This window comes from Crinia signifera, chromosome 1, assembly GCF_055691185.1.
Source record: "Crinia signifera chromosome 1, ASM5569118v1, whole genome shotgun sequence".
In the NCBI taxonomy this organism is placed as follows: domain Eukaryota; kingdom Metazoa; phylum Chordata; class Amphibia; order Anura; family Myobatrachidae; genus Crinia; species Crinia signifera.
In genome coordinates, this window is record NC_139217.1 from 307,466,558 (window position 1) to 307,494,239 (window position 27,682).

A 27,682-nucleotide genomic window follows, 5' to 3' on the forward strand; every position below is an offset into this window, starting at 1 on the left:
CCAAATGTGTGGGAGAAGGTTTTTGCATTGAATGGTTCATGCTTTGCATAAAGGGATAGCAAGGAGAGAAGCAGCAAAAAGAGTGTGAATTTACATGGCCATTAAAATGTGTTAATCTGCATTTCTGTGTTGTGGAAATGTCCGAGCGCACCAGTGCTGTTACTTGGAGGAATCAGACAGGGAGTTGATTCTTTGCAGAGCAGCTAGTGGCTAGCTGCCAAACATTCAGCAACTGGACCCATGTGCTAACAAGATTATGTGTCCTCTACAGGTTCCATCTCCTGATTAGATATAGGCCTTCTCCGCTTGTCTCACCATCTATTTTTCGAATAAATACATTTCACATCAGCGAAAGAAAAAAAGTACACATTATTTTTAATTTACAGTTTGAGTAAAATAAGAAATCAGGCTAAAGTAACAAATATTGTATCAAATTATTATTGGGCAATATTCTTATGGCAGAAATATAAAAACATTTCTATACTGTGCCCTTACATCATGTGTGAGCAATGACAATTTGAGTTATCTTATAAAGCACATAAGACGAACACAATATAACGTAACATGGTGGAACCCAATTTTCCATATACTGATTTGAAGCATATCTTCTTGTGCCAATAAATAGCATTAATATACATACCGTAGTGTATTGCTATACAGAATGGACTACTGTAAAAATATAGGCTGTCGATGTTGGCAGAAAAGCAATGACTGGGAAACCAGCACCCGGCCCATAGGATAACATGTGAAGCAGACTAACGAGCCAATTGCTGCTGTTATGCCTAGATACGTTAACTCCCAACATTAAAGACATAAACATAATCCAATCATAAAGACTTAATAAAGACTTCTCGTGATCATAGTAGGTTTCATAATTTTCTGAATTTAACAGATAGTAAAAGCAAAGCCTGACTGCTCAAATGTGCTTTAAGGGTGGATAGCCAATGGCATCAGTAAACAGTGACGCTGGCTGCCGAACACAATGATGTATGATACACAGTGACACCATCGCTTTAGATGAGGGAGAGGTTAGTGAAGGATACTCCCAAAGCTTATAGTGTATGCGAGTTAATAGAGCAGAAACTGCCATTTTTCCCCCAACGCAATTTGGCGTGTGATCTAGGAACCAATAGGTTTCACCATCATACCAGTTGGCATTCTTTCACTAGCACAACCAACTCGTGCCATTAGGTCAGCTGGTAGCTAGCCGAAAGTCCAGCTAGAAAACTGTAGATCCTTCAAATGAACATGTAGCGTTGTAAAAGTAAATGCAAATCTTGTATTCTTAGGTTTCAATGTGTGTCAGCTTAAAAAAACAAAACACATCAACAAGTTATGTTCCATGGTAAAAATAATAAGCAATATTTTTACTGTGTAATTTGGGTGCCATTTGATCAGAATGCAAGGGACCTAATCAGGGATCCCAATATACGCTTGTATGATAATGCTCGCCACGGGCATGCAAAACACTCAGACATGTTATTCTGGCTAATCTATACCAATAGATTTACAAAAGGCTCTTCCTTTTGATAGAACTCAATGTTAACACCTCCATGAAATAAGAGGATGTAATATATATACGAATAAGGTTACATATAAAACACTTTTTATAGTGAAAGAAGATAAACCGTATACGGGTTTTGTTCTGTACTGCCAAAGCACTGAGGTATATAAAACAGAAGAGGGATATTTTAACTTGTGTAAGTGGAAACTTTCAGACCTGCATACAAAATAGAACAGAGGCATTTCATTTTTCCTTACCTGCCACGTTCCAGTCAACCAGGAACAGTTCTGCAAAATAGAGGGGATATTACGTTTTGTCTCTCCACCAACAGCCCATGATTAAACCGTATAGAATGTATTGCCTTTTGTTTGTCATGCATTGCTTGTGCCAGAACTGCAAAAAAAAAAAAAATCCTTTTGCCAACCTCCCCGCGGTAAACATAAAAGGTAAATTACACTAGATCACAATCTCAGGCAAAGGGGGAAAAATGCTCCATCAAACAGTTTGGGAAAAACTTATAAAAATGTTGCATTATTATATATACGAAGAACGAACGTGTTTAAAATCATTAACTTTCTATACAGGAGTCGACTGGTGATTCTTCAATAGCGTTGATAGAATTCTCAGGAAATAAATAAATTTGTTCGAAAACCACAATCACCTATTTAAAAAAAAAAAAAAAAGGCACCATTGTTTCAAGTTTATTTATGACTATTTCCGGAGTCCGTTTCAGGTTGCTCTTCTCTTTGTCTTCTATAGTTCATAAGCTTGGAAGATCAAGCACTATGCAGGCTTGCGTGCCACAAAGAATATACAATCGTAGTAGTATTTCATCATTGACAAACTATTCACAGTGTATGTAGTGGTCACAGTCTCTCTCTCGGCCTGTAAAAGGGAAAACAATCGGTCGTTTCAATGTCACAGTGATGCCAGCAACCTTTAAAATACACTGGATTGCTAAATTATACATGGCTATTTGCAGTTGTCATCTATAGCTAAAACACAAAATATAGCATGGGTTTGTTAATTATTTAATAGGAGGCTGAAAGGAATGGTGAAGAGCAGTATCAGTGCCAATATGTGCATTGATCCCCCCCCCCCCCCATGTATGAAGAAGGAGGAGATGTGCACTGTGTGATATGCACTCCAATGTGCAGGGCAATGTATGGACAGTCTGTGGCACTGCCCGTTCTGACAACTGCAGCTAACCGATTTCAACAGGTGCCAGCGTCATTGCCATACTCCACAGCTGGGACAGGTCTGGTCCTATCTGTGGCTGCTACTGGCTCTGGACTGCACAGAAAATCTCACGGGAATAACCAGATCATTGCCAGTGAGCTAGCATAGAGTAGAATTCAGCACTAGGTTGATGCGTTGTGGGAGGTTCTGGCAGCTAACAGGTGGGAAGGTTCCAGCTTCGCAGCTCCACCAAACAAAATGTTCATACATCTTGACGCTATTAATATAATGTATAACCAAAGGCAGGGTGGGCTCTGAACGAAGTATAGTTACTCACAATGGCTAGTTAAAACAAATAGGGCAAGATGCACTAAGCTTCAAAAGTCATTAAATGAAGAGTGATAAACAGCCAGCCAATCAGCTCGCACCTGCCATGTCACAGACTGTTTGAAAAACGTTAGGCATGAGCTGATTGGCTGGCTGTTTATCACTCTCCATTTTATCACTTTTGAAGCTTAGTGCATCTGGCCCACAGTGAGAAGTTACAAGTAGCCAAAGTGTGTAGTAGGGGAGGAGGGAATGGGTACTAAGAATTAAATTGGCACTCTATGAACCTGTACTCAATAAGTTGGTGGGACAGCATCAGTCACTAGTGGGAGACAGGTAAAGGAGCACAGCTGGCAGTGATAGTGCTCGCTCACAGGGCGGTATGCAATGTCACCGGTGAGGGGGTTTATGTGGCGAGGATGGCTTATTTTCGGCAAGGATAGTCAAAAACAAGCCATCCTTGCCGTCAAACCTCCTCGCTGTTTTCAATGTTACAGGAAAATCCTTGCCGTCTCTGACGGCGAAGATTCCCTTAAACAGCAAGTTAGCAAGCCCTGCCGTTTTGATGTCCGCACTCACCGTTTCCACCTCGCTGAAAAGAACCAGCGAGGTGGAAATGGTGAGTGAAGGGGGGGTGGGGCAGTTGAGTACTGACAGCGAGCTATCGGCATAGCTCATCATCAGAGCATTGAATATACCCCATAGTTGAGAGTGAGGGATGGGGTGTAAATAGGAAGGTGAACTGGGATGGTCAGTAACTCTTTGGACAGAGGGGCTGAATAACAATTTAAAGGTCTGATAAGCTTGTATGAAGAGTTGAAGTGAATGTGCAGATGCTGCTAGTTTAATAGGGTGAGTAAAGGAGTTCTAGAGAAGTTTGGACAGCATGTAAGAATCCCTGAATATGGGAGTGAGAAAAAGTGACTGTAGGTGCAGTGACGGATGGTTGAGTATCAAAATGGCTGGAGGTAGTGTGGACAATAAACTTCGGTGTTAGATGTACTGAAGAGGAATGTGAGGCTGGTAGTCACCAGTATGTGGAGCCTTCACCAGGAGATCTAGCTGAACATTCTCACAGAATATTCCTGGAAGAACTGACCGTTCACTGCCTTCATTACTCAACTAATTTTATTACTTACAGCGGTCAAATTTAAGAGCACTGTATTGCATGATAAAGAATTACTACACCTACATATATTATTGAACTGTAATTAGATCTTAAATAGCCCCTACCTAACTTGTCAATCTACTTCCTAGACCAATGTCTGTCCAAGGTGTTAACAAAAAAAGCTGCCTGCCCCATCTCATTGTGGAAATCTTCCAGATCCTGATACCATATGTTTCCATTGCAACAGCATAAAGTAGTGGTTCCCAAACTTTTTTTAAGCATGGCATCCTAGAGTATCAGAATTTTTTTTTTTTTTTAACGGCTCAACTAGGCCAAATGTTTGTTACAGAGAATTCCAGTTATGTGATGAGGAAAATGAGTCACATCTGTTTATCCACATTTTTATCATTGGAAGCCACAAGCACTAGTTTTCCTTATTACATTGGCCATAAAAATGTTTTAATTGGTCCTGGATCATCAACCCAGCGCACCCCTGGGAGCCACAGCACACAGTTTGGGAAATCCAGGTTTAAAGCATAAGAGGACATGAGACTGACAGCTGTGCAAATGATCGTCAGGACAAGAGGATTGCTGGAAGCAGGACACTAGGGTTCTACATCTAGGATATTTAAAATGTAAACAATATCGCAGTGGAGCAAGGGTAGAAAAGGTGCATAGTAGTCCCATGTAACTCCTGTGTAGTTCCACAGGAGAGGATTCATGATAAAATGGTCTGTAATGCCACATGTAGGTGTTTAAGTTAATAAGTTGCGCCTTTAGCATAAATCCAAGCAATGTGGTTCTTTTACACAGTAATATCTAGAAGATTAAAATACCTCTATGAGAAATCCATATTGTACAATAACATTTTTCAGATCTTCATAGCTTAGTTCTATAGAAAGTTCATTTGCCAAGTTTTCAAAATGATACAGAAGAGGTCCTTGGGAAGACGGGAAAGGGAAAAAAAAAATTGACAATAAAATCTCAGAAATTTTAGCCGAATACTCATTGGTTGCTGCAGTCAACTTATAGCAAATAAAAACAAATAAATGTCATATTTAATACTTTTCAACCAGAAAGTCACCGAAACCACCATATAAGGCAGGCATGTCCTGGGGCCAATTGCGGCCCGTGCTGTCATTTCAAGTGGCCCGCAGCCTCCAGCTGGAAGCAGGCAGAGCATCAGATGTGGGAAGCACAGCACAGGACACTAAGGTGTGGCCCAGGCGAGCACGCCTTTACCTTGCTGTCTGCTGCAGTGAGGAGGTGCCGACCGCCACAGTCAGATGCGTTTGGCGTCCTACCCCTGCTGCTGCAAATCGTATAGAACACCCTACTCCACAATCACAGTGACAGCAGTGTTTGGGGAGTGGGCCAGCAAGGGGTAAGCTTGCTCCCGTAACATGCAGAGCGGAGGAGGGCAGCAGTGGGAGCCCAAGCATCTCCTGTCCTTACAGTGCCTGCTTTGCATCTCCTTCCTCTGGCTCACGCAAGGGGCTGGGAAACATACAGAGAAGGGAGAGGGCAGAGTGGGGGACATACAGTGAAAGAGGGTCAGGCTGGGGGACATACAGTGAATGGAGGCAGTGATATCCATTCAGAGAAGGGGGGGCAGGCTGGGGGACATACAGTGAATGAGGGCAGAGTGGGGTACATAGTGAATGGGTCAAACAGTGAAGGAGGGTCAGGCTTGGGGACATACAATGAATGGAGGCACTGATGGACATTAAGAGAAGAGAGGACAGGCTGGGGGACAGAGTGAATGGGTGCAAAGTGGGGAACATACAGTGAAGGAGGGGCATGCTGGGGGACATACAGTGAACGGGCAGGCTGGGGGACAGAGTGAATGGGAGCAGAGTGGGGGACCATTCTGATGTGATTAATGATTCAAAGAATGTCAGGCTGAATGGTCGGCCCCCACACATTTACACTTCACCAAATCTGGCCCTCGTCGCAAAAAGTTTGGACACCCCTGATGGGCTCTATTAGACTTTTCAGTCTAGGATTTAACAACCCAAAATATATGGTCTCCATTATCTTACTATAGATGGAATCCTGTTTTTAATGCTGCCTGGTTAGCAACTGTATCATGGTGCTCTATATTTAGTTAATAAAATAAAAAAAAGACAAATGCTCATAGGAAAAAAAAATACCTCAAAAATAGGCACATCAAACAATGAATTTCATTAAAAAAACAAACAAAAAAAAACAACACCTTTATTACTGATCAAGATATTTAATCAAGGCAACAGTGCTTCCCTCTTTGTTGGGACTTCTATTTTGCATAGATCTAATTTGACACAATCCATTTTTGCAAGAACAAATTGAAGAGGCTATCCGTTTAAAGAAAAAAAAAAAAAAAAACACACAACAACATAACCCCACAATAATCTACTCAAATGCGGTACTACTTCGTAATGTTGCTACAAAAACCCCCATCATGGTGTGTTGTCCATTCCCCTCAGTACACACATAGGACTACTCTGTTAAGACTAACATTTTATTATGTCTTATTTACACCATTTTCCTAATTGAGCACAATATTCTCACAAAATGATATAATCTTTGATTACAGATGTATGCAATTCTTCTGCCTTTATAAGCGTATATTACTTTTTGTACAAGGTGTTGAAAAATAGCGTCGATTGCTGGATTTACTCCATTAAGCACACGTCTGCTGAATATACCTCTTAAAATCTAAATATCTGGTTATTTAACCCTTTGAGTGCCAAGTGAATTTGTAAAAATATTTGTATTCATCATAATGACCTGTAATGTTTACCTTACAAATAGATAGCAAATATAACCTTTTTTTTTTACACAACATTTTTAAACATTACATAACAAATGTGAGCGATGCTGGCATTTTTAGCCGATCTCTCTCAAAGATGTTGGCACTCAAAGGGTTAAGTTACAAAGTAACTTAACATTTCAACTAAACACTACTGAGTGTAATGTAAAAACCGTAGCAGTCAAAATAAAAAAATGAAAATGAAAAAAAAGTTACCTAAATTAATCCACATGCCACCTGGTTTCAGTATTTTCCAGATCGTCTCGACATAGTCAATAATATTATGTGCAGTGTCTATAAAGAAGCTTGTTGCTATGCAGTCCCAAGAACCTGTTAGGGTTAAAAAAAAGTTAATATGCTCGATTACCTCAGATGCATTAAAAGAATGACAGACAGGCAGACACACAGACACAGACACACACACAGAGGAGCAGTGAAAGAGTAGGGAGCCAGCATACAGGTCCCCACTTCTTTGTGGTGAAGTAGACTGTGGTAGTTTGCATGTGTATGTCTCCAGGAACATTGCATCCACCATATTCCCACCGACTAATCTCTAATAAGATTAAATTGATCTCCATAGGTTTATTTAAAATTATTAGGTCATTTCACGTCAAGTGATTTAACACAAATTACCTTACCATTTATATTTACCCTTGCACACATTTAATACTACTAATACAGTGCCCCAAATATACTTAATTTTTATTGTTAAATATTGTGTAATCTTTGAGCACACACATTGTTATATGTGAGCATACTGAGGTGTCTATTCATAAAAGAAAAAAAAAGAAAAGTTCCTTTTCACAATGTATCACATCAGCACTATGCAAAAAATATTTTAGTTAAGTAACATTTTATGTGCACTTGCATATTTGGCGATGCAACCCAGTAATCCAGGGGTTGGGATCATTGGGTCTACAGCAAATTGTCTACAAGCGTTAGGTCACCATGGGTTTAGGCCGTCATGGGTCTAGGTCGACACAAGCATTAGGTCAATATGGGGTTTTTCACTGTTTTTTTTACCCGAATGTCGACACAGCCAACATGGACACAGTTTCCAGTGCACCACATCCGCTCACGATGCTTCGGGCACCGTGCGTGTTTGGCACAGTATTTTATTCTCCCACCACGCCCTAGTAGATGGTAGGGTATGAAATACCTCCTGTCGGCACAAAAAAACAGTGAAAAACCCCATGTCGAACTTTTGACTGTCGACCGAATGATTGTGTCGACCAAAATCATGTCAACCTAACGGTGTCAACCCAATGCCCGTCAACCAACATGCTGTAGACCCAATGACCCTATCCCTAATCCAGGGCTGTGATGATGGGATCTTCAGCTGCCATTCTCTGTGAAGAGAAGTGTAGGCAGCCAGGTGCTTCTGGGATATCAAGCGGCCGGAGCAAGTGCTGTGTATTAAACTTCCCTGTTTAATTTACGCCATGATCAAAGTACGCCATTTTGCGATGGGCAAATCTGAACACGCAAGAGAAACTGAAATCTGAGCGACTAAAGCAAGGTATAGGGGAACCGCTAGGGGAACTTCTCCACGGGATCTCACTCTGAATAGCATTCCGAAAAGAAAAGCTTTTTCCACAAAATAGAAGAAGCGTCTCTCTGCTCTGTGAACAGACCTCAAAATAATTGTGGTCAATGAGAATGGGAGTATGCATATGGGTATAAAATCCACTACAACAAATGACAAATTACAGGAGTTCATTACACTGTTCGCATAGTTTCTAAAAGTTGTTGAAAACCTTTTTACTTACTGGTCTCGGAATAAATTTCCTGGAAATCTCCAGCAGTCATGGAAAAATTTGCATTGGATGGGAGGTCGTGAGGATTGACATCCGGAAAGTAAACAGGTCTTACTTGATCTACTGATCTCACGTTGTTGCTAAACTGATGGATCCAAGGATAAAGTTTAAAAGCATTAATTTGGGAACATCTGGAAAATATTAAAAGAAAAATAATTCATAGAAAAGCATTAGTACACACTTTGTAACAATAATCCACAGCAGAAAGGAAAGGATTTGTGGGAAATAATGCTTAGGTATGGATGTCAAAGCGAGGATTACAGGACAAAAAAACACACATCGTGGGCTGCACTAGTACTATAGCTTTGCCACCTATTCAGAGTAATTGCTCAGAATTCATGAATCTTGTTAAATGAAGCATGGTTCATGTTCATGCAGTGTAAAGCCACCCCCAATGAGCAGATTAATGATGGGAGTCTGGAGGAACACCACATTTCGGAATTAGAGCCAGTTCAGACGCAAGCACATTGTTCCTCAAATGACCAAAACCATGGAAAAATGTAACATGTGCAGAGAGATAGATTTTGGCGTTCAAAGTGAAACCAAAATTGTAGCGTAAAATTAAAGCAGACAGTATTTACCCTGCTCCAAAACCATATAACTCACCCAAATCCAACACTCTCTGAACATGTTACAGGCGGAGCGCTCTCCATCCAGCCGGGGACTAGCAATTTTACTGCGCGTACACGAGATGGTCGGTCACGCGCCCCGTTTTGACTGAGCCCCCCCCCCCCCTCCGGGTGCCTGCCATCCCGTTCCGAGGCCTGCCCCCTCCTCCCCCTAACCCTGCCCGTCTCCATGAAGCGGAGACAGACAGGGTCCCGCCGCCCAGCATGCACATCCCAGTCTGATGGAGTCCCTCTCAGCTGGCGCTCGCCAGAGGGGACATTCTGGCGAGCGCCAGGCAAAGACAATACAGGCTCCATCTGTACTTTTGCCCCACCTGCAGCGCACACAGTTTTCTCCATTAGAGAAAAATTGTGCTTTGCGATTTAAGGGGTATTCAATAGGAGATTACAACTGCTGAGAAGTCGGAATGCCAGCCTGTTTTTGGCCAGCTGGACTACAACTCAACAGCCGGTATTCAATGTTCCGGCTGTTGAGTGTCGGAGAGTGGGCGTGTCGGCAAAAAAGACTGAATTGTCAAAAACCGCCCGTGAATTCAACAACCCGCGTCTGTTTCTGACAAAACAGATCCAACTTGTTTTCAAGTCGGTTCTGTTTTGTCAGAATCTGCCTTCAATGCTGTCAGAAAAGGGAACATTGAATACGCGGCAGATGCCATTTCCTCAGTTGGGAATATCGGCACATATTGAATACCCCCCCCCTGAATTAGGTGAATCATGCCCTTAGTCACACTGAGGGTGCATCTTTCTTTCCCACGGCTTGGGTTGGGCATGCTCTCACTATATCTAACACATTATTGTCATCTTTTACACCCATATATAGGAATGGCTTGCTTGGAAGTGATCTGAACATTGCAGGTTTCAGTTGGCATCAACAACAGTTGTTCTGTATTAAAGTATTCTCTGTCCTAAGAAAATATAGAACGGTTGCTCTCTAGCAAGTTTGGTTTCTGCTTTTTCTTCCACTGATGCTGCATAAAAAAAAATGGTAACAACCTCCTGGTCAACGTGAAATATCGATTTTTCTGGTAAGAAATAGATGGATTGGCTCTTAGAACCACTTTTTCCTTATACAAATTAAATCATAGTGCCTGCTATTCTCTGGCCATTCTGGCAATAGAAGGGGTCACCAAGAACCCTACCTTCAGTATCATTATCTCAGAGACTACTTCTAACAGGACAGCCATCACACCATAAGCATTGGATTGAGGACCCACAAATAGAATACTCTGTACCACTTGGAAAACGTAAGTTATACATTTGGTCTCTCAAAGCCCTCTGAGCTGATCCTTTAGATGTAGATTAAGCAAGAAATGTATCCTTATAAAAAACAATGATGTGCAGAATGGCTAAAGATTATGTGGACTTATTATATATTCATGCCATGTAACAAAGCTGTTCCAATCTATGTAATATACTGTTGGAAGAAAGTTGATTTACAGACTTCTATACTCATGTATGGCTTAGCAGTTCTTATCACAGTTCCATGCCACTATATGCATGCATCCCTGGAATAGTGTGTCAGGAAAAGAATGTCACTCGGGGAAACAAAGTTTCTCTTGGTACCATAAATATTTCCTGATGTACAGACCACTTTCCTGGAACAACTTTCACTGAACCACTGCATTCTCCTTGTCTGGAACATGGAATCCTGGATGTGATGGCTTCTTTCAGCCCACATAACCAGTCTTGCTGCAGTGTCTCTCTAGAAATGTATAAATGCTATCCTAGTAACGGTTGGTGAAAATAGAAAATGGCTTTCTCATTTTTTTCTTCTTGTGACAATGGGGAATATTCAATGCTTTTAGCGAGCTGTGACAGCGAGCACGGTCAGTATTCAACTGACCCCCTGCACATGCCATTTCCACCTCGCTGGGTTTTTACAGCGATGTGGAAATAGCGCGTGCCGCCGCCAAAACAGTGAGGCTCGTGGCTAAATGCAGTAGGCTCCTTGCATTAGCCGCAAACCTCGCCGCCACCTGACAGCGAGGGTTCCCCTGGAACATTAAATAAGGTGAGAAGCCAGGCTGGGGTTAAACGGTGAGGGATGCTCATTTTTACAGATCCTTGCTGTCTGACCCCCCCTCGTCGGTCGCATTAAACACTGCCTGAAGTAGCTTCCATTACGTTTGCAAAAAGGAGAGAAAGGCCAAGTTTGTAGTACTGCAATACAATGTCAGTAACAGCCATTACACTCATCTTAAGGTAGCTAGATCTCTTACAGCTTTGCCAGACCAGCCAGTCATAGAAGGCTCTACCTAATGTTATTCACGTCACCAGCTCAAGGTTATGGCTGAAGGGTACATGTACAAGTGAACTGTTCCATGTGAAATGGAACAGCAAATGTTGCATGAGAGGGCTACTAATGTTTATTAAAATAGCAGTCAGATTCTAAAACAAAAAATAAAAAGAAGGTTACATACCTATTAAGTACAAAATTAGAAGAGAAAAGCATGAAAAAGCTCCATTCATTTCCTTGGCAGGAATACCCATGTTTTGCGATTTCCCAAGCCAGCCTACCAAGTCCTGCACCCGGCACTAAGATGTTCACTTGGGAGATATCACTGTAGGTGAAAAGATGCACCAATCAGGTAAGTAATAGGAGATCATTGAAAGGGGTATGGGTCATAGGGTGGACTCATTGAGGGTGACATACATTGGTTTGACGACGGAAGGTCAAAAGGGCTTAGGTAGACACCTGAAAGGTTGACATGGCTAAGGTCGACAGGGTCAGAAGTTCCACACAAGCATTAGGTCGACAATGGGAACGGCGACAGTCAAAAGGCAATCATGAGTTTTTCACAATTTTTTCTGTTACGAATGTTGACATCGACACGGTCTAAGCGTACCGCGTCCCTTGAATGGCTCGCTGCACTCCCCATGCTTCGGGCGTGGCACATTGCTGCACTCAGCATTTTATTTTATTCTCCCACCACGCCGTAGTGGATGGTAGGGTATGACGTACCACCTGTCGGCACGAGTCGGCTTAAATTTTTTTTTTTTTTAACCCCTTCCTGACAGAGCCAGTTTTTGCGTTCCTGACAGAGCCCTTTTTTTCAAATCTGACATGTATCACTTAAGTGGGGATAACTTTTTTTTGCTTTTACTTATCCCAGTGATTTTGAGATTGTTTTTTCGTGACACATTGTACTTCAAATTAGTGGTAAATTTGGGTCGATACAGTCTGTGTTTTTTTGTGAAAAATACCAAAATGTCGTGAAAAAATGGAAAATTTTGCAATTTGCAAAATGTTAAATTTTCTGCTTGTGAGACAAATAATCATACCACTCAAAATAGTTAATAACTAACATAGACCATATGTCTACTTTATGTTTCCATCATTATTTCAACTTCCTTTTAATTTTTTTGGACACTAGGAGGCTTACAATATGAATAGCAAATTCTCAAATTTTCACGAAAATTTCAAACACTGATTTTTTTAGGGACCAGTTCAGTTCTGATGTGACTTTGAGGGACTTGTATGTGAGACACCCCCATAAATGATACCATTTCAAAAACTGCACCCCTCACAGTATTCAAAACAGCATTTTGGAAGTTTGTTAACCCTTTAGGTGTTTCACAGGAATTAAAACAAAGTGTAGGTGAAATTTCAAAATTTCATTTTTTTTGCAGATTTGCAATTTTAATACATTTTTCTAAGGAACACAGTACATTTTACTAGAGAAATGGGACTAAAAATTGATTCCCCCAATTCTTTTGTTTTCATAAATATCCTATATGTGGCCCTAGTGTGCACGTTGACCAAACCACAGGCTTCATAATAGAAGGAGCACCTACTTGATTTTGGAGCCTCCTTTTTATGAGATTATTTTTTAGGCACCATGTAGGTTTCTAGGCACCATAAGATGCTAAAATTTAGGAACCCCCCCACAAGTGACCCCATTTTGCAAACTACACCCCTCAGGGAATTCATCTAGGGGTATAGTGTACATTTCAAACCCCCAGGGGTTTCACCAATTTTGATACAACTGGGCAGTGAAAATGAAAAATTACATTTTTTTACACAAAAATGCAGTTCTGGCTCAAAATTTTTCATTTTCAGAAGGTATGAAGGAGAAAAAGCACCCCAAAATCTGTGCCCCAATTTCTCCCGAGTACGGCAATGCCTCATGTGTGACCAAAAAGTGGCAGGACTCAGAAGGGAAGGAGTGATATTTGGATTTTGCAGCACAAATTCTGGTGGAATGTTGGTGGGTGCTATGTCGCATTAGCAAGACCCCCAAAGCACCAATACAGTGGAACCCCCCCACAAGTGACCCCATTTTGCAAACTACACCCCTCAGGGAATTCATCTAGGGGTATAGTGTACATTTCAAACCCCCAGGGGTTTCACCAATTTTGATACAACTGGGCAGTGAAAAATTACATTTTTTTACACAAAAATGCAGTTCTGGCTCAAAATTTTTCATTTTCAGAAGGTATGAAGGAGAAAAAGCACCCCAAAATCTGTGCCCCAATTTCTCCCGAGTACGGCAATGCCTCACATGTGACCAAAAAATACCAGTTGGGTGCATGGCAGGACTCAGAAGGGAAGGAGTGATTTTTGGATTTTGCGGCTCAGATTCTGGTGGAATGAATGGTGGGTGCTATGTGGCATTAGCAAGACCCCCGAAGCACGGTGAAATGATGAACCTAAAAATCCATAGATGTGTGGTATATTTTAAAACACTCCTTTATACATAGGCCGGGTTTGTCGGGGCAAGTGTCACACTGGAAAATAGTTTCCTTTCTTATTCCCTTTTTATAGCAAACTTTGCACCTTTTTTGTGTCCTGCCCTTTTTTCCAGTGGAGGGGATTTCATCAGGAAAATGCTGCCCTGGTACAATACGGGGGCCAGTACTAGAAGTACTGGGGCCCTCTGCCTGCTGGTTCCCAAATACTAGGCCCTTTATGACTTCCTCTTGAAAGTGCATAAATGTCCCCCTCTGGCCGGTAGAACGGAATAGCACGTAAGCGTTATACAGTGCCATCTGGATGATATACACGGCCAGCTTCTTGTACCAGATTTTTGTTTTCCGCAGGGGACTGTACGGCTTCAGTACCTGATCTGAAAGATCCACTCCACCCATGTACCTATTGTAATCCAGGATACAATTAGGTTTTGAGGTGTGGGTACTGGTACCTCGTACAGGGACGGAGGTGGTACTGTCTCCGTGAATTGTTGTCAGTATAAGGACATCCCTCTTGTCCTTATATTTGACCAACAACATATTTTCGGTGCATATTCCGCTGCTTTCACCCCTTCTCATTACTTGGGCAATGTGCGTTTTTGGGAGGCCTCTTTGGTTCTTGCGCACAGTACCGCAAGCTGCTGTACCTCTTGAACCAAGGGCCTTAAACAGGGGGATGCTGGTGTAAAAGTTATCCACATAGAGGTGATAACCTTTATCCAGGAAGGGGTGCACTAAATCCCAGACAATTTTTCCACTAACACCTACGAGGGAGGGGGGGCATTCTGGCGGTTCAATTCTTGAATCCTTCCCTTCATATACCCTAAACCTGTGGGTGTACCCTGAGGTGCTTTCACACAGCTTATACATTTTTATGCCATACCTTGCCCTCTTACTGGGAAGGTACTGGCGGAATTTAACCCTTCCTTTAAAATGTATAAGGGACTCGTCTATGCAAATGAATTTATCTGGGATGTACATCTCTTCAAATTTGGCACTGAAATGATCAATGACCGGCCTGACTTTGAATAGCCGGTCAAAGGTGGGATCATCTCTGGGTGGGCACTGTGCATTATCGTTGTAATGCAAAAATTTAAGGATCGTCTCAAATCGAGCCCGGGGCATGGCCATACGGTAAAATGGGGTGCTGTACAGAACATCTGTACTCCAATATTGCCTAATTTCTGGCTTTTTTACTATGCCCATATGAAACACCAGACCCCAAAACGTCATCATCTCTACTGCATCTACAGGGGTCCACCTAGCAAATGATGACGTGGGGTTTTGAGCAATAAACTGCTGGGCATATAAATTAGTTTGGTCCACCATTAAATTTATAAAATCATCAGAGAAAAATAATTTGAAAAAGTCAATTTCTCTGAGACCTGTGGAATCAAATTGGATTCCTGGCATGGCCAAAAACTCAGGAACCTGGGGCTCAAAATTGTCTGGTGGTGGGGTCCATACGAGATCAATTATTGGGGGGGGGTCTCAGCTGCTCTACGGGGGCGTCTTTGAGGGGGTCCCTCATCACTAGAGGAGGAAGAGGAGCTTAAGACGAAGCCTTCAAATTCCCCGCTTGCATCACTGGCTGTGTCAGAGTCAGAGGCAAGCATGGCATATGCCTCCTCCGCTGAATACATTCTTCTGGATGACTGGGATGACATTTTTATTTTTGTGTTACTGGTAGTGAAATGTTTCAACACGTGTATAGTGTAGGGGGGGGTACAAACTTTATTTCAACCCGGGGGGTATGTAGTGTGTAGTGTGTATGTAGTGCAGAAAAAAAAAATACTTTATACAAAAAAAAAAAATTGAAGGGGTTAAAAAAAAAAAAAAAAAAATTGAAGGGGTTAAAAAAAAAAAAAAAAAGGTCCTGCGCCAAAAATTGAGCACAGATGTTGGTCAGTTACGTCCGTCACTGAACAGCGCTCAAAGGCAACAGGAATTTGATCAAAAAAAAAGATCAACCCTGTGCCGAAAAAGCTGATCAGTGATGTACGTCACTGATCAGCGCACAGTGGCCACAGGACACCCACAAAATCACAGTGTGTGTAAAAAAATAAATAAAAAAAGACCCCATAGCAGCCTCAAAAAAAAGGTGATCAGTGATGCGACACTGATTACCAGTGAGGGGCAGCAGGTGCACAACCTTTGGTGCAACTGACAGTGCAACTGGCAGCAACTGGCAGGTATATATAAAAAAAAAAAAAAACCTCTGCACCCCCAAAAAGTTGCTGATCACCTCAGATATAGTGATCAGCACAAAAGGCGGGGGCAGCAGACACAAAATTTAGCACTCTCTGTCACTATCTCTCTCTATCTCTCTATCTCTCACTATCTATCACTCTATGACACTGCAGCAGCAGCACTGACAGTTATATATATGAAAAATAACCCCTGCACCCCCAAAAAGTTGCTGGGGGTGCATAAAATTGGGGGCAGCAGACACAAAATATAGCAGTCTCTATCACTCTCTGTCACTATCTCTCTATCTCTCACTATCTATCACTCTATAACACTGCAGCAGCAGCACTGACAGGTATAATATATATATATATATATATATATATATATATAAAAGCACTTACCCCCTCTTACAGGAAAGGATTGGAACCAGCACACGGATATGAAGTGAAAGAAAAAACGTGGTTTATTGTACAAGCATTATTGCACAACAGACAGCTGTCTGTTGTGCAATAATGCTTGTAAAATAAACCACGTTTTTTCTTTCACTTCATATCCGTGTGCTGGTTCCAATCCTTTCCTGTAAGAGGGGGTAAGTGCTTTCATGTTTCTCATATGTACCTGGCACCGGACTATTAACAATTACCTGTATTGAGTGCCATCCTGTGACACATCATATATATATATATATATATATATATATATATATATATATATATATATATATATATATATATATATATATATATATATATATATATATATATATATATATATATATATATATATAAAAAACCTGCGCCCCCAAAAAGTTGCTGATCAGTTAATTTATACTGATCAGCACAAAAGGGGGGGCAGCAGTCAGTTATATAAAAAATATATAGCACAATCTGTCACTATCTCTCTATCTCTCTCTCTCTATCTATAACTATATCACGCTGCAGCAGCACAAAATATAGCACTCTCTGACACTATCTCTCTCTATCTCTCTCTATCTATCTCTCTCTATCTAACGCTATTATGCAGCAGCACAAGTTCACAACACAGGAAGTCACAAGTAGTAACAGGATCCAGGAAGCATCCAGCACACTACAAGCAGTAATGAAGCAGTGATCAGGTAAGTATTTTGCTCGGTTCAGGTCAGTATACTGCGGCAGCTAGGCACGGTGACCGCACTGCACGCAATTCCAGACCGGAATGGCGTCTGCAGTGCAGTCACCGTTAGTTTAAATCCCCCTCCTTGGCTGTGATTGGTCCGTCGGTCCGACGAACCAATCACGGCCTTTGGGGGCGGGCGGGGTGAGGTGGGGTGACACCAGTGTCACCCTTACACCCCGCGGTGATTGGTGCTGTACTTTACAGCACCAATCACCTCCGATCGCGTGTCACCGGCGAACGTTATTCGCCGGTGACACAGAAAACGCTGTAATTGGCTGTTCACACTGAACAGCCAATCACAGCGATCGCCGACGGGGGGGCGGCATCGCAGCCCCCCCTGGGCATGCAGGGACATGTCTGCTGTCAGGGACAGCAGACATGTTGAAACTGTCACCGCGTCTATAGACGCGGTGACAGTTACAAGCCATGACGTACATTTACGCCATGTGTCGGGAAGTACTTCCCGACCATGACGTAAATGTACGTCAAATGACGGGAAGGGGTTAAACTCATGTCGATCTTTTGACTGTCGACCTTCCCATTGTTGACCTAATGCTTTTGTCAACCTTACAACCCTGTTGACCTTAACCATGTCGACTTATTTCATGCGTCGACCTAATGTATGTCGAACTAATGACTGTATCCCATTATTTATGTAATTTAGCAGGGTATAAACTAAAACAGAAGCGCCAGTCACAGATTGGAAACAATAAAATAAAAACCAGCAATCTCAATCTAGTAAAGGTTAATGATTGGTGTAGCTTTCTTTCAAGATAAGCGTGTCTGCGTACAGTCAGCTTGCAGAGGGCATTTAGAATTGCCAATAATCTTAATTAATCACTCTGGTTTTTGACCAACCCTATGCTCTAGTAGCAGCTAAACAGTCTGGGAGAATATCTATACATTATGCATATAGGTAATCGGTTTGTACTGGAAAATGCATTTGCAAGTGTTCCTTAAACACACAAACCACTACATTTCTGCAATGGCCAGGTAGACTGAGTGGGTGAGTGAACCCTCAAGATGCACTTAACAGCTATAGGCAGTGGAAACCACTCTTTTGGTTGATAATTGGCTTATGAGGCCCACACATGTTTGAAATATTGACCCAAATTCAGCTTCTGCCAATACATCGGGAAAATCTTTTATGTTGGGGATACCCAATTCGGACCACAAAATATCATGGTTATCGGTAAGTATGGGATTTTAAACATGCTGAATTTGAGGGGTCAGAGCTCAGATAGACTGTCAGTACCAGAGTACAAATATCTCATCCACTAGTATTTTTACTTGGGACTCTCATGGGAAGTTCCTTATTTCTCTAGGCTGCAGGATAATTTATCCCTATACCTACCATAGGGCACAAGTCATACCTTTTCAGTACCTGTAATGTAGCCGTTACATAGTAAAGGGGTTAGTTCTTCCAAAAGCACAATCTACAGCAGGGCTGGGCAATTGCGGCCCTCCAGATGTTGATGAACTACACATACCAGCATGCCTTGTATCAGTTTCGGCATGGCCACATAGCAAAACTAATGCAAAGCATCCTGGGATGTGTAGTTCATCAACATCTGAAGGGCTGCAATTGCCCAGCCCTGATCTACAGAGACAGTTGTGCGATGTGGAACATCCAGGAGGCATTTTTCAGAAATGCTTTGTGAATCAGTTTGGCCACCTAACATTCTACATAAAGACTCACTCAAAAGTGATCTCTCCAATTAGAGGGGGGGGGGGGGGGGGGGGGGGGGGGGGGGGGGTATTTAATCTTTTTTTCTGACTGTCAGAAGGGACAGGGCTGGGAAGCAGGCAGACTCAAGCGTCCCTTTACTACTACATAATCAATGTGAGCAGTGTTCACTGTTAAATGACTAGTAACCACTTTAATAAGAACTAATGCCTTTTGAAAGTTTGTCATACCCAATAAAAATTGGTCTCACCAACTTTTAATATACCGTAGAAAAATTGGTTCAGCCACAAAAATGAAAGCGAATAACCACCTGCAGCTAGTTTAAGCCATGTTGTCCCGCCTTCAGAGCTTTTGCCTTTAAAATCTCTAAAGAATATTAAGTGTTCTGGAAATTGAAATTTGAATTTCAGAATATCAGTAGTTTCTTGGCAGTTTAGACGGTTACCTGTGGTAAAGGGGTTTAGTGTTCATTCTAGCACCCGCTATCTTTGAAAATCCATGCAGTTCCTCTTCCCTGCCTGGGGTGTCACTGTCTGCTGTGGTGTTTCTAGCACAGGTCTGGTTGCATATCAATGCTAATATACAGACCACACTGTGCTAGAAGCAACACAGCAGACAGCGACACCCCAGGCAGGGAAGAGGAACTGCATGGGTTTTCAAAGATAGCGGGTGCTAGAATTAACACTACGGGGTTGTTAAATATGAATACTCATTAAGAATGTATCTAACCAAATAAAACAAGCATTTTCTTTTTACACAAAAAACCTTTGCTATGAAAGCATTTATCATTTATACCTATTTTATATTATGTATGACAGGGCTAGATATGATTATGTTTAGAACAGTTTAGAGGTGAATAATGTTGTATAATGCCATTCTGCAGGGTGAAGGAGGATTGTGATTATTGTAGAGACATATGGGGGGGGGGGGGGGGTATTTGAAAATGGAGACTGCAGCGCCGAAACAGGTCTAAAAACCTTCTGAAAAACAGCTGACAAAATGTATTTTCCTGTTCAATCGCGGTTGACTTCGGATGGTTTTAGACATGTTTTGCCACTGCCATTCCACTGTGGATCACCAAGCAATTTGCAAATGTTTTTCGACCATGCTGGATTTTTCAACAGCCAAAACAAACAAATATTAGCACCAAATAGAACAAATGTAATTTCTAACTACAAATAGCGGAAGGTGATGATTTTTAGACTGTCATAACATCTGGCACGTAATGGAATACCACCCATAATATAAACACAGCCAACGTTAAAACATAATTCAGGAATAAATAGTTTATTTTTAATAATAAACATTACCCTTTATCTTTAGGAAAAGACTTGAGAATCTCATCAACAATAGGCTGATAACAAGCATCTCTCTCCGGCTTGCCTTCTTCACTCCAATCACGTACAAATTGCTTTATCGTAGACTTCAGCTTGTCCATGTCAAAGGTGGATACCGGATTGCTTTTTCTGTGGCCCTAAGTGAGGTATAACATTAGAATCACTGTATCTCTGCTTTGACAGACATTACAGCTGCTCTCTATCATATAAATACACTCAAATATTAAAAAATAACGTAACTATGCCTATAAAATCTACAGGTTTTACCCTCTAAAGGGGTGTACACACAGGCTGTAGCAGGCAGATTTTGACCAAGCGATTTTTGCTTAGTCAAAATCTACCTGTCGCTGCTGGAATACCCAGCAGCAGACCGTGCACACAGCCTAATAGACACTGCAGCGTCTAGCAAGAATATTCTTGCCGGCAGTGTATTTGGCCAGGAAATAGTGATGCTCTGGGGTCACATATCACTACTTTCCTCTGTGTACACGGGGCGATTCAGAGACACATTCTAAGCAATTTTGACTATGTAGTGAAAATCACTTAGATTAACCACCTCGTGTGTACACTGCTTTACAAGGGCCAGATGTACCAAGCTTGAAAAGTGATCAAATGGAGAGCTCCTACCTGCCATGTCACAAGCTGTGTTTGAAAAATGACAGGTAGGAGCTGATTGGCTGGTTGTTTATCACTCTCCATTTTATCACTTTTCAAGGCTTAGTACATCTCGCCCCAAGTCTTTGTTTACTGTATTTAGCTACAGAAGCCATCCAATCTGCTGCTATCATTACACCAATCTCAAGAGTACTCAGAGTCAAAGTTCAAAAGATCTAATGCCACCAATAGCAGAGGAGGCAAGTATATGCCACCCAGGGAGTCTGAGGCCTACACACGTAGAGATTTTTCTGAGCGATGCTAGATCGCTCAGCACACAGCGCTGTGTGCTGAGCGATCTGTCAGGGCCAGTGTTCTCTGTAGAGAACACGGACCCTGACCGCCAATCAAACTAGATTTATCCAGCATGCTGGATCTTAATCACCAGGCGATAGTGACGTGCACCGTTATGGCACCTACACACAGAGCGATGTAGGGACATTTTCTTAGCGGTTTAGTCACATTTATGCTGGGTACACACCAGGACGATAAGGGTCCGATTCTGTCAATTTAGATCCAATTCCGACCGGTTGTATGCAGATTGTATGTACTATCGTGTGTTTTTGCCATTTATTTGATCCGATTCCGATCCAATGCGCGTACCCGCCACTCGTTTGGTCGCATCTTTGGTCCTACGTGCTGCAGGTAGGATCCGTCAATCCCAGGCCGACCGACCGTCAATCGTACGCAGATCGTGAGTGTTTTTTGCCGCCTCAGTCGTCCGTCCGTCGGTGCGTCCGTCGTTTGATCCAGCCTATTTGAGTGGCATTTCCTAAACACTCCCCCGGCGCCATGTTTTTCCACATAGCAAACAGTGCTGGCGCAGCAGTTGGACTCTCCTTCTTGTCTCATCTCCCAGAACAACAACCTGGTATGTTTGCACTCCCAATGCTCTCCTATGCATGCCCACTGTTGCCACCAATGTATATAGTGTGTATAGAGCACTGGTTTGTCAACCGTGCACCCGACCATGTCACTGTTTGCTCGGGTGGGCCCCATGTGTATATATACATATAACCATTGTCCACCATTGCAGTATTCCATGCACTCCTCTCTGCTAGGCCCCATTCACCTGTGTTTGTGTATATATAGATATATACATATAACCATTGTCCACCATTGCAGTATTCCATGCACTCCTCTCTGCTAGGCCCCATTCACCTATGTTTGTGTATATATAGATATATACATATAACCATTGTCCACCATTGCAGTATTCCATGCACTCCTCTCTGCTAGGCCCCATTCACCTGTGTGTGTGAATGGCAATCTGCACAATAAAATGTATAGTGGTTTTCATAAAAGTTTATTAACATTTTAAATACTTAAAACATAATAAGAACTAGGTAAACTGGTAACTATAACTATAAAAATTTAAATATTAAACATAACATGGATATAACTAGAACTATAAAAATTTAAATATGAAAGAAAACATGGATATAACTATAAAAATTTAAATATGAAACAAAACATGGATATAACTATAACAACTAAAATGGTTTTATCTTTTTACAGTCCCAATGTCCAACGCAAAGGAACAAGAGTTTTTGGAAGGGTTTATTGAAAAATATCGTTCACACGAATGCCTGTGGCGCACAAAATCCAAGGAGTATTCGAACAAAATGAAAAGAACCCAAGCCTTGGAGGACTTGGCACGCTACAGTCTTCCATTTCACCCAGAGGCCAATGTTGAATGGGCGAGGAAACGCATCCAGAATCTGCGCACGGTGTTCTTAAAGGAACACAAGAAGGTGGAGGCTGCAAAGAAGTCTGGTGCTGGAGTCGACGAGATGTACCAAACATCGCTCTGGTACTATGATCGGTTGACATTCACCCTCAGCCAGGAGTCGATGAGGACAGGAGTAGTCCTGATGGTCGAACAGGAAAACCAAGAAATCACGGCGCAGGAGGAGGAGAATTAGCAGTCTGCATCGGTGAGTCTATTTTTTTGGCTATCTAATTGATTCCTCCTGCCAATCCACAGCGCCCTCCCCATTAAAGTAGGCCATGTACTCTTCCCTCACCTGTTTGGCTCGTGCACTCCCTGTGTAGTGTTGTGGTTTGCAAGGAGGATATCTGCACTACCTCCTCTGGCAGTTCTTGGTCTTCTTGGAGTGCTGTGCCTGTAGCCCTTTGCTGTGTGGCTTTTCTGCAGAGCAAATTGTGCAGGACACAGCACGCCGTGACAACCCAGTCAATTTTGTCCACCCTCAGGTTAATGGCAGTGTGGAAAATGCGAAACCGGTTAGCCAGGATGCCAAAAGCATTTTCCACAACACGCCGTGCCCTGGATAGCCTGTAGTTAAAGATCCTTTTGTCATGGTTCAGGCCCCTTTGCGCATATGGCTTCATGACATGCTCGTGCAGGCCAAAAGCCTCGTCAGCCACAAAAACAAAGTTAAGCCCCTGTTTAGTTTCCTGGACAGACGGCAAGTGAAGGGTGTTCGCTATGAGCCTTTCGTAGAACTTTGTGTCCTTGAAAGTGCCACCATCCGATGCACGGCCATTCCTTCCTACATCCAGGAAGATAAACTCATAGTTCGCATTAACAACAGCCATTAGTACAATGCTAAAATAGCCCTTGTAATTAAAATAGTAGGACCCACTATTGATAGGCTGGGCTATGCGGACATGTTTGCCATCAATGGCTCCACCGCAATTTGGAAAGTTCCATCGCTGTTCAAACTCCTCTGCGATGACTTTCCATTCATTCACGCTGGTAGGGAACTGAAATTAGAAGTAAATAGAATTGATTAGTAAACATGTTCAATTTCTTTACAGCTTGGTGACTACCCACCTGCAACCCCAGACCTATCTGTACTATCCGATAATGCATGCACATCAAGCGAAGTTCCTACTCCGGCACGCACTCCGCCACCCACCCTGGAACCCACTCCACCACTCCCCCGTGCCAAAAAAATGCGTGGCAAAGGAAAAAAAGGAGAAGCATCAGCACATGAAGAATTTATGATGCGGGCACATCAAGTCCTGCAAAGAAACCCGGACAAACATGACAACTACTTCACTTATGTGGCAGAGTGTGTTCGCAACATGGCTCCGGATCAGCAACTTACTTTTGAAAAGTTATGCATGGAGTTGGTGTATAATGGCAGTTTAGGGTATCTCAACAGTGGCACTAAAATAGTTGGCATGGGTAGTGCACCAGACACACCACTGTCATTAGAATCACCAGTGCCTACTCCGCCTGCCACCGTAGCAGGCCAGTCGAGCACAATTCCAACACATACCCAGTCAACACCTACACAGCCTTCTCAACCCCCCCCAGTACCGTCAATTCTACAGTTCTTTACTGATAGAAGATCCAGAGTCTGCTGTTTTTGAGGATCTGTCTTAAAAAATAGGCTATTTTATCATTTACCATCGACATGGTCTCAGCTGCAGGTATGTGATGGCCACTGCTCACATGGCGTATGGCGCACATCAATGGTGCCGGGACCATTGCATCTGCGCCATGCGCCATGTGGGCCGCAGCCTTTACATATCTGCAGCAGACATCCTCTGCCACACAAGGGCCACAGTGTGTTTTTTGTTTTTTTATATGCTGCTACCTGTACCTGCATTACCAGAGGGAGAACAGGATTATCCTCAATCTGGATAGCAAACTCCATTTATTGCCCTTTTGTCTTTACCAATAGTATGGGGTACTGTGCGGAAGACATGGTCTCAGCTGCAGGTATGTGATGGCCACTGCTCACATGGCGTATGGCGCACATCAATGGTGCCGGGACCATTGCATCTGCGCCATGCGCCATGTGGGCCGCAGCCTTTACATATCTGCAGCAGACATCCTCTGCCACACAAGGGCCACAGTGTGTTTTTTTGTATTTTTATATGCTGCTACCTGTATTACCAGAGGGAGAACAGGATTCTCCTCAATCTGGATAGCAAACTCCATTTATTGCCCTTTTGTCTTTACCAATAGTATGGGGTACTGTGCGGAAGACATGGTCTCAGCTGCAGGTATGTGATGGCCACTGCTCACATGGTGTATGGCGCACATCAATGGGGCGGGGGCCATTGCATCTGCGCCATGCGCCATGTGGGCCGCAGCCTTTACATATCTGCAGCAGACATCCTCTGCCACACAGTACCTTATCCCTACTGTTGTAAGTGCCTGTTCCAGAAGTTACCAGAGTGTGTTTTTTGTATTTTTATATGCTGCTACCTGTACCTGCATTACCAGAGGGAGAACAGGATTCTCCTCAATCTGGATAGCAAACTCCATTTATTGCCCTTTTGTCTTTACCAATAGTATGGGGTACTGTGCGGAAGACATGGTCTCAGCTGCAGGTATGTGATGGCCACTGCTCACATGGTGTATGGCGCACATCAATGGGGCGGGGGCCATTGCATCTGCGCCATGCGCCATGTGGGCCGCAGCCTTTACATATCTGCAGCAGACATCCTCTGCCACACAAGGGCCACAGTGTGTTTTTTGTTTTTTTATATGCTGCTACCTGTACCTGCATTACCAGAGGGAGAACAGGATTCTCCTCAATCTGGATAGCAAACTCCATTTATTGCCCTTTTGTCTTTACCAATAGTATGGGGTACTGTGCGGAAGACATGGTCTCAGCTGCAGGTATGTGATGGCCACTGCTCACATGGCGTATGGCGCACATCAATGGTGCCGGGACCATTGCATCTGCGCCATGTGGGCCGCAGCCTTTACATATCTGCAGCAGACATCCTCTGCCACACAAGGGCCACAGTGTGTTTTTTGGTATTTTTATATGCTGCTACCTGTACCTGCATTACCAGAGGGAGAACAGGATTCTCCTCAATCTGGATAGCAAACTCCATTTATTGCCCTTTTGTCTTTACCAATAGTATGGGGTACTGTGCGGAAGACATGGTCTCAGCTGCAGGTATGTGATGGCCACTGCTCACATGGTGTATGGCGCACATCAATGGGGCGGGGGCCATTGCATCTGCGCCATGCGCCATGTGGGCCGCAGCCTTTACATATCTGCAGCAGACATCCTCTGCCACACAGTACCTTATCCCTACTGTTGTAAGTGCCTGTTCCAGAAGTTACCAGAGTGTGTTTTTTGTATTTTTATATGCTGCTACCTGTACCTGCATTACCAGAGGGAGAACAGGATTCTCCTCAATCTGGATAGCAAACTCCATTTATTGCCCTTTTGTCTTTACCAATAGTATGGGGTACTGTGCGGAAGACATGGTCTCAGCTGCAGGTATGTGATGGCCACTGCTCACATGGTGTATGGCGCACATCAATGGGGCGGGGGCCATTGCATCTGCGCCATGCGCCATGTGGGCCGCAGCCTTTACATATCTGCAACAGACATCCTCTGCCACACAAGGGCCACAGTGTGTTTTTTTGTATTTTTATATGCTGCTACCTGTACCTGCATTACCAGAGGGAGAACAGGATTCTCCTCAATCTGGATAGTAAACTCCATTTATTGCCCTTTTGTCTTTGCCAATAGTATGGGGTACTGTGCGGCAGACATGGTCTCAGCTGCAGGTATGTGATGGCCACTGCTCACATGTCATACGGCGCACATCAATGGGGCCGGGACCATTGCATCTGCGCCATGCGCCATGTGGGCCGCAGCCTTTACTTATCTGCGGCAGACATCCTCTGCCACACAGTAGCCCGTACTTATTGGGAAAGTTTAAACTGGGTCATACATACTTAAATGTTTATATATAGTGTGTTTTTTTGTACAATATCTTTTATATGGTATTATAATATATTTGTGTTGACACAATAAATCTATTTACTATTTTACTATTTACACATGTTTTACATATGAAAGGCCTAAAAAACCTGTTTCTGTCCTAGGCCTAAATTATAAATAAAAATATTTTGTTTGCACAATAAAGTGTACAGTGTATATTTCATCCTTACCTTGCAATACTGGTACTGCAGCACCTTCACAATGGCTTTGCAGGTCTCCGGGATGATGAGGCCCAAAGCTTGCGGGGAGATGAGGGATCCAAACTTTAGGTCAGCAAGAGACCGTCCTGTCGCCAGAAACCTCAGGGTCACCACCAGCCGTTCCTCAGCAGGGATAGCCATGCGATACTTGGTATAATGCTTCTCGATGTGGGGAGTCACCAGACGCAGCAATTCCTGGAATGTGGCATCATCCATCCTCAAGAAGTTACGAAAATCGTCTGGGTTATTCTCCCTGATGTCCCTGAGCAGTGGCATGTGCGAACGAGTCTGACGCTGAAGTAGCCACTGCTTTGTCCAGCATGATCTTTCTCTCCTGCGCTGGGCTCTCTGACGTCTGAGCTTCAACACTGCATAATAGAGCAGGTACTGTTGCTGGTGACTACCCATCACTGCATTCTCCATAGTGCAGGGTTAAAAGACACTTTGTAATGGCAGGCAAAACAAAGTAATGTGTAAATAGCTATGTCCAGCGTTCAGCAGGTATAAACCAAGCCTCACTAGTAACAAAGCAGAAATACACTGGTTTAAAATGGCTGCTGCTATTCCTATCCCCCTCTGCTAGTCCTCCCCCTCTGCTAGTCCAGCCCCTTCATTCAAATTTCAAAGGCCAATCTGACGACGGTCGCATGTGTTCTTGCAAAAAAAACAAAAACCAGCGATCC

The 27,682-nt window shown here is 43.0% G+C and overlaps 1 protein-coding gene across 2 annotated transcripts in view; it reads right to left on the reverse strand.

Moving 5' to 3' along the window:
* Nucleotides 1–358: 358 nt before the first annotated feature.
* Nucleotides 359–27,682, reverse strand: part of CARNMT1 (carnosine N-methyltransferase 1) — a 36,230-nt gene continuing 8,906 nt past the window's right edge. Inside the window, exons 3-9 of one of the 2 annotated variants that reach the window (XR_014474495.1) lie at nt 20,387–20,550; nt 11,776–11,916; nt 8,679–8,857; nt 7,126–7,239; nt 4,955–5,058; nt 1,762–2,389; nt 359–1,306 (exon numbers count right to left, since the gene is read on the reverse strand). Coding sequence is in view for 1 of the 2 variants with exons in the window: in XM_083186116.1 (XP_083042242.1) it covers nt 2,288–2,389; nt 4,955–5,058; nt 7,126–7,239; nt 8,679–8,857; nt 11,776–11,916; nt 20,387–20,550 (804 nt within the window). In the remaining variant the exon portion in view is untranslated. Of the gene's footprint in view, nt 2,390–4,954; nt 5,059–7,125; nt 7,240–8,678; nt 8,858–11,775; nt 11,917–20,386; nt 20,551–27,682 lie in introns of both variants that reach the window. The other variant, XM_083186116.1, reaches the window with a different exon arrangement.